The sequence below is a fragment of the Centrocercus urophasianus genome, unplaced genomic scaffold (assembly GCF_019232065.1).
Source record: "Centrocercus urophasianus isolate 14NV4802_14NV808 unplaced genomic scaffold, USGS_Curo_1.0 seq_33, whole genome shotgun sequence".
In the NCBI taxonomy this organism is placed as follows: Eukaryota; Metazoa; Chordata; class Aves; order Galliformes; family Phasianidae; genus Centrocercus; species Centrocercus urophasianus.
This window is the reverse complement of record NW_024884900.1, coordinates 3,710,414-3,721,980: the sequence shown is the minus strand read 5'-3', so window position 1 is coordinate 3,721,980 and position 11,567 is coordinate 3,710,414. Positions and strand designations below refer to the sequence as shown.

At 43.6% G+C, this 11,567-nt stretch overlaps 1 protein-coding gene across 1 annotated transcript; it reads left to right on the top strand.

Annotated features, from left to right (window-relative positions):
- Positions 1-306: 306 nt before the first annotated feature.
- Positions 307-11,539, top strand: NSRP1 (nuclear speckle splicing regulatory protein 1). The gene is made up of 7 exons (XM_042830354.1): positions 307-496; positions 1,344-1,431; positions 6,602-6,658; positions 6,782-6,913; positions 7,363-7,570; positions 8,213-8,321; positions 9,920-11,539. The coding sequence occupies exons 1-7, from the start codon at positions 477-479 to the stop codon at positions 10,947-10,949; spliced, it is 1,644 nt and encodes a 547-aa protein (XP_042686288.1). The 5' UTR covers positions 307-476; the 3' UTR covers positions 10,950-11,539.
- Positions 11,540-11,567: the final 28 nt, after the last annotated feature.

Genomic DNA, 11,567 nt, shown 5'->3' with positions numbered 1-11,567 from the left:
TGTTAGCAGTTATAGGCGCGCTGCAGCACAGCCCCGCTGTTTTCATACAGCCCCCAACTTCAGCCTGCAGCAAGGCTGCATCTGTGCAACACTCCTTTTGGCAGAACGGCTTCTTTTAATAAATCTGTGGGAAATTAAATCCTTCTTTCTCCTTTCAGACCGGCGCCTCCACGTCTGCGGACGAAAACGCTTGTCCCGCAGCACCCGCCGGCGGGTGGGGGAGGGGCGCGGGAACGCGCGCGCTGCAGATCGCTGCCTATCCGCAGCGGCATTTTCGCCACTCGCCATTCCGCTGTTACAAAAGTCATCTCCTAGCTCTGTGCCTTCCCACTCGCTCTCCGCGACCCTTCTGGAGCAAAAAACGAGATCGGCGCGGCGGGAGCGCCCAGAGAGAAGGAAGTGGAAAGCAGCAGAGACAGGAGGAATCTGCGGCCGCGGAGCAGCAGGCGGCTGTGCCCAGCGGCTGCCGGGACAAGATGGCGGCTCTAAGCAAGCAGTGAGTGCGCGCCGCGGCGGGGTGGCGGTAACCGAGGGGCGCCATGGGGTCGCCGCCGAGGATGGGCACGAGCCGGGTCCCGCCCCACCTCCGGCCGGGGCTGGCGCTACCGGAGCGCACGGTCGTCCCAATCGGCGTTTGTTGGCGGGCAGCGGCCTCGCTGCGTTGGCCTGAACGTAAAACTCGTAAAACTGTATTCGTTATAAAGTAAAAAAAAACACAAAAATTATACGTGGGAAGGGGCGGGGGGCGGCTGCGACGGCGCTGAGGGGACTTTTTAACTCCAACGAAGCAGAATCCCTTCAGGATTCGCACAGAAACCGCCGTGCTCCCGGTGCGGCCCAACCGCCACCTCAGAACTGGGCTGCCCCACCTCAGAACTGGGCCGTGAGCTGGATGCAGGGCCTGGCTGATTGTTTGCCTTGTGATGTGATGTGAGCTGGATGCAGGGCCTGGCTGATTGCCCCAGCTGCACCTGTACGTTGGTAGTGCACGTTGCTGTCCAAAAGTGTGTCTACAGAGCATTGGGTGTGGGTCGGTCCTTTGGGAGTTAAAATTGTTTCTTCTTTCCCTGAGGAAGGAAGAAAGAAAAATCGTTTAAGAAGGTATTTGTGGCCTAATTTAGGAAGATGGATAGTTTTATCCCTAAACTTTGTGTGGAAAAAGGCTGATGGTGGCGGTGGGAGAAGCTGGCAGGCAGTGCTGCCATCAGCACTGCCCTGAGCTGTGCTCTATACATTGTAGTGCTGCTCATCTTCTGTTTCTAGAGTTGTAAATAGCAGAGCTCTGTTTTGAAACCTGCTATGTGTACATAGCATGAAAGTTAATTTTCAGCATTCTTCCCTAGGTATGGGCTTATTATGCCCAAGAAATTGCAGCAGAAGAATCTGGCTTCCAACAAGCTCTCAGTGTTTGCAGATGACTCTGATGATGAGGTCAGTTCAACAGTTTTCTTCTGATACTTGCACTGTGTTCTGTAAATGATTTGCTTACTGCCATAATGTGCACATCTGCTCATGGCTGTGGTACTGAGAGACAATCATTTGGGTGTGGATGATACGTAGCTCTTGAAGCATTCAGTTCTGCTAATAAGAGATAACACTGTGTGCAGGATTTCAGTGACCACACGCTTTGTTGGTGCTCGGAGGTGTATGACTCCACTGCATGACATTCATAGTGTTCTTTTATGTAGTCTTTATTTGCTTTTAAAATGTTAGAATGAAAATATAAACTTTCTGCTTGTTCCAGTAGAGGGGGCTGCACTCTAAAAATTACACTTCAGGATGGAGTGCTGCGTGGGGTGCAGCCAAGAACTGGCTCAGCATTTAGGCTGTTTGGGTGCTTACAGATATAGCCCTGTTCTTAAACAGAAGTTTTGAAGAATTTAAAGGCAGTAGTTTTGTAGTCTGTGGGTAAAGGGTAGGAACTCAGAGCTGTGGAGGTGACTTGTCTCTATATGGATAAGTGCTAAGGTTGCAACTTCTTTCTCTGTTTCTGGAGATGAGGTTGCAGTTTACTGGCTAGTATCAATCAGAAATTGTCTGTGATAGTTTGATCATAATGTCATTACGTGCGTGTTATACTTTATTTTTTACCCAAAGCCCAGAAAACATTGTTTTGATTGTGTAGTTGCAAAGAACAGTGCTAATTAAGCATCAAATAATATTTGTCAGTTGCTAATTCCTGTAACCAAACATCGTAAATGTTTTTTTTAATGAACTGGTAGCTCTTATGTTTTGTGACAATAAGCCCAAATCTAACAATTGCCAACCTCTGGGAGAGGCTGAATCCCATCTGCTGCTGCTGAGGGCGTTGCAGCTGCCTTTGTACAGTGCATGAGAGGGCTGAGGGCTTCCCAGTGATATCCAGTCAGCCTCGAATGTGAAACTGCAGCTTGTAGGAAGTGCAGAGGATGTGAACATGTCTGACATGCCATCTCTCACCTCACCTAGCTGCATCCTCAGCACCGTGTGGAGGTGCTCCTCTGCTTCAGCTCATAGCTGCCAGCTTGGCTGTAAGGAGAGGCTTTCCTCTGAGCACAGCTGATAGGGATGATAGGATGCACTGCCCTCTGGGGCAGCAGTACTTTCCTTTCTGTGGCAGTTTGGGATTTGGTGTCTTTCCCTACATCCAGGAATGGACTCTGTGTTTTCCAGAGCCCAAGAATGAGCTTCAGATGGTGGGTTGTTGTCATTATACCTCAGATGGTAGGGCTGGAAATCCTCCTGGCTGGGGGGTGACTTGTTTTTCACTTCTGTGTTTTCTCCTTTTAATTTTCAGAGTAAAATAATGAATGATAACAATTACAATAATAGTAACAGTAGCAGTGTATGGTGCTGCCAGCTAACTTATATGTAACAGATCAAGTATTTTTTCTGCCAGAAAAGCTGACATTCGCTACCAGTCTGTTATAAAGACTCTTAAAAGTTGTCCTGTGCATTGGTGTGGTACATCCTCAGCAAAATGTAATAATCTCATAACTGCCTTTATCAAAAAAGGATCACTTTTAAAAAAAGCAAAATTACTTTATTAGTTCAATAATAATTTCAGAGCTTTCAAGATAAGGAGCTGCATTTGGGAGGGGTTTCATTTCCTGTCTGCTGGCTTATCACTCAGAACTACATCTCAAACGTCTGGAGATTATGTATTTTTAACTGAACTCTAATAAAGTTTGTGCTGGGAAATCTGCACACCTGACTTGGGCTGTGATTATATATGAGATACCAAACTTTTGCCTCCTTTTTTTTTTAATGCTATGTGTGTATTTTATTAAGGCTTTGCCTGTACCTTTGCTGCAGGAGTTTAAAATGTGACTGTGGCAAAGTACATCAGTGGGCGTTAGCCAGCAACGAAGGTGTTCTTGGGTTAGTTCATAGCAAGCAGAACATCTTGGATGGAAATCTTCTTGAGATATTTTTGATCAGTGTTGAATGGGATAACTGAAGCAGGTGGTTGCAGTTCTTCCTGGCTGCCCTGGTTCTGAGTTATTTGCCTTCATAAGCAGGGGTTGTTACTGTCTTTAGATATGGAGGGAAGGTGGTCATCCTGCGGAGAGCCTTTAGTGGAGAGCAGGTGATGCATCAGCAAAGGGAGATGTGAGAAATGAGCTTTCATTGTGGTTTGCTGCTGCTTGTGGTCTGTTCATTTTCTCCACAAACATCACCCTCTTGTTCACATGCTGTATCTCATATTACCCCCTTATTCACGTTGTGTCTCAAGAAGCAGTGTGTCACTTCCCCCTGTGCGCTGCTCTGCGCTCTGTTCTTCATTTACCGTTTAGTTGGGAGTATCTCTGGAAGTTGAGACTCATTTTGCAGCATTAAAATGTCTGTTTATTGAACTAGAATCACCTGCACCGTACCAAGCAACCTTCAGAACTGATCTGTTGCTTCAGGATGGCAGTGTAGATAAAAACCAAAATGCACACAGATTGCATTGGGTGCTCAGTGCAGGGGGACATGGTGGTGGCAGTGGGGATGTTCTGTGAGTGTTGGCTGGTGGGGGGCTGGCTTGTTTTAGTGAGCCCCCAAAAGAAAGGAGGAGCATTGGAGCAAACGTAAAGAAACTGGAACTGAAAAGAAAACTGCATTGGGTTGTAAACCCATTTTTGTTCTTGCTTACAAAAAAGCCCAAAAATGCAATGTCTGGAAAAAAAAAAAAGTGCTGAGTAGTGATAAGGACTGGGGTTCATGCAGCACAAGAGCAAACAGACTGAGGGGCTGTGGCAGAGATCCCTGAGCAAAGTGGAGAAGTGAGTGTGGAGGAAGCACGGAAAAGCAAAAATGATTCAGAGAAAGTAAAGCAGGTTTGCTGTTTCTCATAATATGAGCAGCAGAACGTATGATGGAATGAACTGGTTTCATGGAAACAAAAGGAAGTTGTTTTTGTCCAGGCAGTGTGTGATGCAGTTGTGGAACCCATCGCCACGGGACGCTGCGGTGCGGCCAGAGCTATAAATGGGCTCAGAAATGGATGAGTCAAACAAAGGGATGCTCGTGGTGTCCAACAGTGGCCCAGGTGCATCCTCCCGTGCGGGAAATCTTCTGCTGCGGGTTGCTGGAAGCTGGGAGTGTGTGCCAAGGAGATTGACTGCCATATGGACTTATTTTTCATGTTCTTTTTTCTCTAAGAAATGGGAGAGAACAGTGAGAGTGCTCATAGACCGAGGCCCTTTGTTCTATTTGTTGTCTTTTTGTTCCCATCAGAGCTTTCTGCCCTGGCCTTGTAGGGCAGGTAGACTTCAGAGTCTCGTTTTGAAGTTTGTTTGTTTGCATGTGTGCTTTTACAGGAGAGGGTTAAAGTATCTTTTCCTTCCAGCAGATATTAAAACTATAAGCTTTGTGCTTTGGAAGAATAGCTTGAGCGCAGTACGAGTGTGAGACAGATCGCTGAGCTTATAGGCCTTTAATAAATGGGCAGTTGATAAGTAAAAACAATACAGAAGAACAGGAAGTTCTCATCTATCAGAGCTCAGGGCACAACAGGAAATTGTCAGCCATAAACCTTTAGGGAAGGTGTTTGTTGTAAACTTGCTGCCATTCGAGGCAAACATATCGCAGGTGGGCTTCCTTACAGGCGTGTGTGCAATAATGAGATTGTCTGTTACTGCTGCCTTTGTGTCTGCAGATCAACTCGTTCATCTCACGTGGGCAGACAGGGAAAACAGTCTATGCAGTGTTTCTGGTCACCAGATATTTTGGTGTTCTGTAAATACAGCTGCAGGGTCTGTTCTGTCTTCAGTGGAGTCTGTGCTTTCTGTTGTCTGCGTGCAGAGACTCCTTAGGGCTCAGTACTGTCCTGTGCTGCCAACGTGAGCATCCCAGAACCATTGGAGAGCAGGGGCTGGAGCTGGTGAGCATCACGCTCCCATCTGCCCCAAACCTTCATGGCAGACACAAGGAAACAAGCCCTTTCATTTATAGTGAATGTACTTAATAAACAGGACTGCCTACAGGTTGAGGAAAGAGATGTGCGGGCCAGTTCAGCACTAATTGAAAGACAAAACTGACTAAAACTCAGGGTTGGTTTGTTCATGTGTTTATAGAAATTGTGGTGATGAGAAAACGTTTTTAGTAGCAGATATGTTTTTTTTTTAGGGAGGATTAATACTGCTGTTTTCCAGCATATTAATGCTGAGCAGCTAAACGTGAGTGCTTGAAGTACGTGCTGCTCCCATCAGCAGCATTCTTGCTGTTAAAAATACAGAACTAATGATACTGATCAACTCAGAGTCTTGCCAAATCCTTTCGGGTGTTTGGTTCTTGCTCTGAATGCTGTTCTCATTCTGCTGTCAGTAAGAATGCCTGCTCAGCACTGCTGCTTCTCTGAGCCAATATGTGCAAGTGTGTTCTGAGCAGCACTGAACTGTCACAGACTATTGGAAATACAATTATAGCATCACTGAGAAGATTCATCCTTCTGTATTCTGCAGTATAAATATGTGAGAACATTAAAATGATTTTGATACATAAATTGGCAGGAGGGTATAACTCCAAGTTTGGTTCATTTGGTTGAGGGGGGGGGGGGGGTCTGTGTTTTACTTTTATTCTAGCAACGACTAAAAGAAGTTTAGGGTTGATGAGAATGTGTAGGGCAATCATCCTGCCTTAGGAATTTGTTTCAGCATTGGCTGTAGCTGGCCTTGGCTAGAAGTCTGGCTGCTGATGTGCCAGCTCCTCACACCACCAGGCTGACCTGTGCTGCTGTGGGGGACAGGTCGTCTTCCTGAGTTTTTTGGTGGTGGTTGGAGAATGGTGTTGGGACAGAACAGTTTCCACAGATCTCTGGGTGTTTCTTAACTGAGACCGCTTGTTTTGTGAAATGACATTGAATTGTTTGTGGCTTTTAAGGCAAACTGGTTGTTAAAACTGTGTTCTTAAATCTATCACCACTTTTATGCAAGACCTGTGTGTTGAAGTGCTGCAGTACTTTGCCCAGGAAAGAGGCAGATCCACTGTGTGCCTGTGAATGAATTTCTAGTTGTTCTTGCTTGCAGACAAATAGTATTGAAGTGAGAGACTCCGTAATAGAAAGAAACTGCTTAGATATAGTTGTGAGCTGTGTCAATGTGATTAATTTTATTTCTGCAATCTTTTCTTCTTGCAGCCATCCGTTGGTGAAAGTCTTCAGAAAGAGGCATTGAAGAAGCAGGCAATGAAGCAGGTGAGGTGCAACAAAGGATCTTTGTGCTTGTGGCAGATTGGGAAATTACTGCCTTTAATTTCATGCTTCATTCTTGTGTCAGCTCCCACCCCACGTGTTTTGTTTTATTTTGTCTTGATTTAGACAAAATTGGAAATTCAGAAGGCTTTGTCAGAAGATGCTACAGTATATGAATATGACAGTATCTATGATGAGATGCAGCAGAAGAAGAAAGAAAGTAGTGCCAGGCTGTTATCAGGGAGAGACGAAAAAAAGGTCAGTGCTGGAAGATGTGTTCTCTGTGTCTGAGCTCTGTCTTATCTGTGCTTGGAGTAACTTTAACTGCTTAACTTTTAAGCTTTGCTGAATGGATTCTGTAATGGGGCATACGAGTTTTGTGCTCAAATGCTGTTACCTAAGGTAGTAATGTGCAGCAACTGTGGTAGAGTTCAGTCAGTCAGATACTTCAGAGTCCTTGATCCAGTGGTTCTCTGGAAGCAGACTGTAAGTTTCTCACCTCGCTTACGATATATGGCATATTTTTCTGTATTTGTTAATCTCCCTAAAAGGGAATTACAGTTTATATGATTGTTTTCAGCATAAGAATGTGTTAGACTAGTTTCTGTTAGAAACTCCCTTCAACATCTCCAGCAGTACCAAATTGTGTTTTCTTAGTCACCTTAATTATCTCTCAGCATCATACCTTTTTTTCCTTTCTCTTTTAGCCCAGATACATCCACAATATCCTCAAAGCAGCTGAGATTAGGAAGAAGGAACAAGAAAAAAGAATGGAAAGAAAAATTCAGAAAGAGCGTGAAATGGAGGGAGGAGAATTTGCTGACAAAGAGGCTTTTGTGACTTCAGCCTATAAGAAGAAGCTGCAAGAGAGGGCTGAGGAGGAGGAAAGAGAAAGAAGAGAGGCAGCTCTGGAGGGTGAGACTAACAGTGAAGCAGCAGAATTCCACCTAGAAGTATGACCTTGTATTGACAGACAGTACTGTCATCCAGTCTTTCTGTGAGCCTTGGTACGGTTTAAATATCAAAGAGGAGCAGATGGCAGATACTGAATTGGATCCCACTTCCCATCTGTTATTTTGCCTTGTACAGGTTACTGAAGGAACACGGGAAGCTCCTCCATTTGTGTGTTGGGGTTTTAATTTTTGAGAAAGTGTCAGTTTTTGAAGGAAGACTTGTAAGCCTGGGGTACAGTGATGCTCACACTCTCTAACTTCACATGTTATGTAGGATCTATTGAACAGTCATTGAAATAGGACTTAGAATTCACAGCAGAATAACAAACAAGGTAGAATTGGTTGAGGTGTAACCTTGCATTTTCAGCATCTAGAGCAAGATAATTCAGGTTGGAGTGGACCTCTGAAGGCCATCTGTGTCAGTCTGCTGTTTCAAGCATGGCCTACAATGAAGTCAGATCACTTTGTTCAGAGCTCATTCCAGTTCAGGCTAAAAACCTCTTGGGATGAAGATAGCATTCTTGTTGCTGTCTTTACCAGTTGTGAGTTGTGTCTTGTGAGTATTTACAGCACAGTAAATCTAGCCTTGCTTTTTTCCCCTTAGCATACCTGGATGTGACCAAACAGAAGGACCTCAGTGGGTTCTACAGACATCTCTTAAATCAGAGGGTAGGGGAAGAAGAGGTGCCAAAGTGCAGCTTCCGTGAAGCCAGGTATGATGCGGTTCGGAAGGGCTTCAGATATAAAACAGCTTCTGCTTGGATGTGGTTCCAGACTTATGGAAATACTGCAAGAATTAGACAGGGAATGCTATACCACACTGGTTGGGTGATTAGTTGGTACAGATGCTTAATTGAGTTATTTGGAAAATGTCCAGTGATCATCAGTGGTATAGATGATAAGACAAAAAAAAACTTGGAGGACAAGTTAAAAAGTGTCAGCAGACTGTCATGCTTGTAATAGTTCATGTTATTCTTACCTGTATTTACTTTGGTTTGCATAATATTTTGCAATCTGCATTAAATTGCATGTGTTGGATCACGAGGAAGGCGAAAGGTAACATAATGGGCAGAGAAGCAAGTCAAAGAGAAATGACTTTGGTATTAACATCTGGAAAAAACACAGAACAATGACTTTATACTCATTCCACATTTGCAGGTTCATGAAAAATAAACAAATTCAGTGCTAATGCTGTGGTAAAAGGAAATGAATCAAATAAACTGTGAATGTTCAGATGGAGAATTTTAAGATCTTAATATATACACAGTCCAAGGCAAAGTAATGAGATGAGGCTGATTTATTTATGTAGCTGAGATGGTGAAATCCTGTCCTGTAGATGAATATGTTGAAGGGGATATGTGTTCATTATATGCAACAAATGACCATTTGTAACAGTTAATTCAGGTTAAAATTCATTTGGGATGGTCTGCAGACCTCAGTCTCACTGAGTAAGTGTTTGCTATCACAAAGAAAATGCAGCTTTTATAAAAGCTGTACTGAATCTGAGAGTGGGTTAGAAAGAAAGTCCTTACATGAAGAATGTGCTCACAGTTAAGTTGCTTGGCTGTGTGAAATAAAGGAATTGTAGGTTGTTTGCTATAAGGATGTGCCACACATTGGAAATAATAGGTGGTGTGCTGATCCATCAGAATTTACCACAGATTGTTGTAGCTGGTTAGGAGAGCTTGTGTGTAATGGAACATGTATTTCCTTACCAGTCAGGAAAGTGTGACTGAGCATAACCTGTTCTGCCTAGTGCCAAAATTTGTCCTTCATGGATCATCTTTTTTGTGTACAAATCTATGAGCTGCTAAAAGGAACTGATTTTTGTTAAGCTGCAAGAATGACATCTTCAGAACTACTGGATTAAAAATCTACTTACGGAAGCTATGTTCCTGCCTCTATCATTGAAACATCCAACCTGCTTCTCCTCTGACTGACTATCTGATAAGAATAGGGGAAAAAACAGAGGAAAAAATGTGTCGCTTGCCAGAAAGCTCAAACAAGAATGCAAATCTCTGTTCTGTTCCTTAGATAGAGACTGCAGATATTAACCTTACTCACTCTTTTAGATAAATCCATCAACTTGCATTCGCCAATGAACTAGATGCAGATCTTTAATAGAAATGGTTTATGCTAGATTCCTGGAACCTGAGCACCAAATAGATTTGCTGCTGTAGACTTTTTCAGCTGCATCTTTTGTTTACAGTCCTGTTGAAGTCCTGATCAGAAGTCAACCTATAGAGAAGTCTGAGATTTCTGGCTGTGTAATGTTTTTTTTTTCTCTTCTTTTTTAACATAAAAAATGTAGGATAAAGGAAGATAAATCTGACAGTTGTTATGATGAATCCAGCCAAAGGAGCAAAGGCCCATATGAAAGACAAAGGCTCAAACCTTCTGCTAAAGAAGAAGATAATCCAGATGCTGATACTGACTTAGAAAGTGATAGCAATGATGAGAAGAGACATAAATCTGTTAAAGTGAGTTTGAAAAAGAAGAAAAGGAGAGCCTCCTCTGAGAGCAGCGAGGAGGAGACTAAACGTCACAAGAGCCAGAGGCATTCCAGGTCACCGAGTTCGTCCAGTGCGGAGGAAGAGCTGCGCACAAAAGACCAGACAAACCATGTCACAAAGAAGGGAGAGGGCAGACCAAGCAGAAAGGGCTGTGATGAACAATACAGGGGAAAAGACTATCAGAGAAGTAGGACCCATGAAAAGGATCATCAGAAGGAAAAGGAAGAGCGACACAGATATGGGGATCACACTGGTAAAGACTATTACAGGAGAAGGGAAGAGCAAGATGATAAACAAAGGGAGAAGGAAAGAAAAGAGAGGGAGGGGCATGGTAGAGAATGGAGGAAGGCAAAGGAGAGAGAGGAGAAGTGTTCAGAAAAGGAACGAGAAAAAGAAAGAATAAGAACTGGTAAAGATAGATCCAGTGACAGAGAGAAGGAAAGAGGGGAGAAATGCAGAGAGAAGGAAGATCGTTCAAAGGAGAGGAGAGAGAAAGCTAGTAGTGATGAAAAATACAGGGACAGGAGGGAAAGCAGTCCTGCAGCTTTAGAAAATGATGACACTGATCTGGAAAAGGAGAGAAAGGGAAGAGAGAGAGAGGTGGATGAGAAGAAAAGCTCCAGCTCTGGGAATTTGTCTGGGCAGAAACGTAAGGATGGAGAAGGGGAGAAAGAGGAGAAAGAACAGACACAAAAACCAGCTGAGAGCATGAGCAAATTTGCCAAACGGAGCAATGAAGAGACTGTCATGTCAGCAAGGGACCGGTACTTGGCAAGGCAGATGGCACGTGTTGGTGCTAAATCTTACATTGAGAAAGAAGAAGATTAATGTCACTGTAGTGGACAAAAACTCTTGGATTCTCAACCAAGAGGAAAATCCACTGCTTCATGGACATTTGTACAGAAGAGCTTCCTATTTATTTTTAGGTTTCATAAAATACATTTTATGTGCTATAGTAGAACATCTTTTGAAATGGATTAATTGATCACTTGATGCACACCCTCCATCAGTTTGTGCAGTCAAAGTATTAAATTTTGTCTAAATCAGTCCAGCTTTATCTTCAGTATTTTTCATCTGAAGATTCTGGGGAGTTATAGGAATATTGAACAGCTCAGGTGAGAATGCTCCCCCAGGCAGCTCCTATCCTCTGCAGTTGGATCAGAATGAATTCCTAAGCTCTTAATGCTTTGAGAGTCTCAGGCCTTACCAAGAGTTATCAGCGCCCAGCAAAGCTCTCAGAAATCATAAACACCTGTAAAAGAGGGGAAAATGGCAACGGAACAGCCTGGAAAACAATCCCTGTATGTAACGTGGTGTTTTGTAAGCTAATGCATACTGACATATGGATTTTGTAAATACGTTTGGGTTTAGTTTTAGGAACCTGATGTACAGAAATAAAGTGCAAGGTACATACTGTGTCCAACGTGTGGGTCATTTTGAATGCTG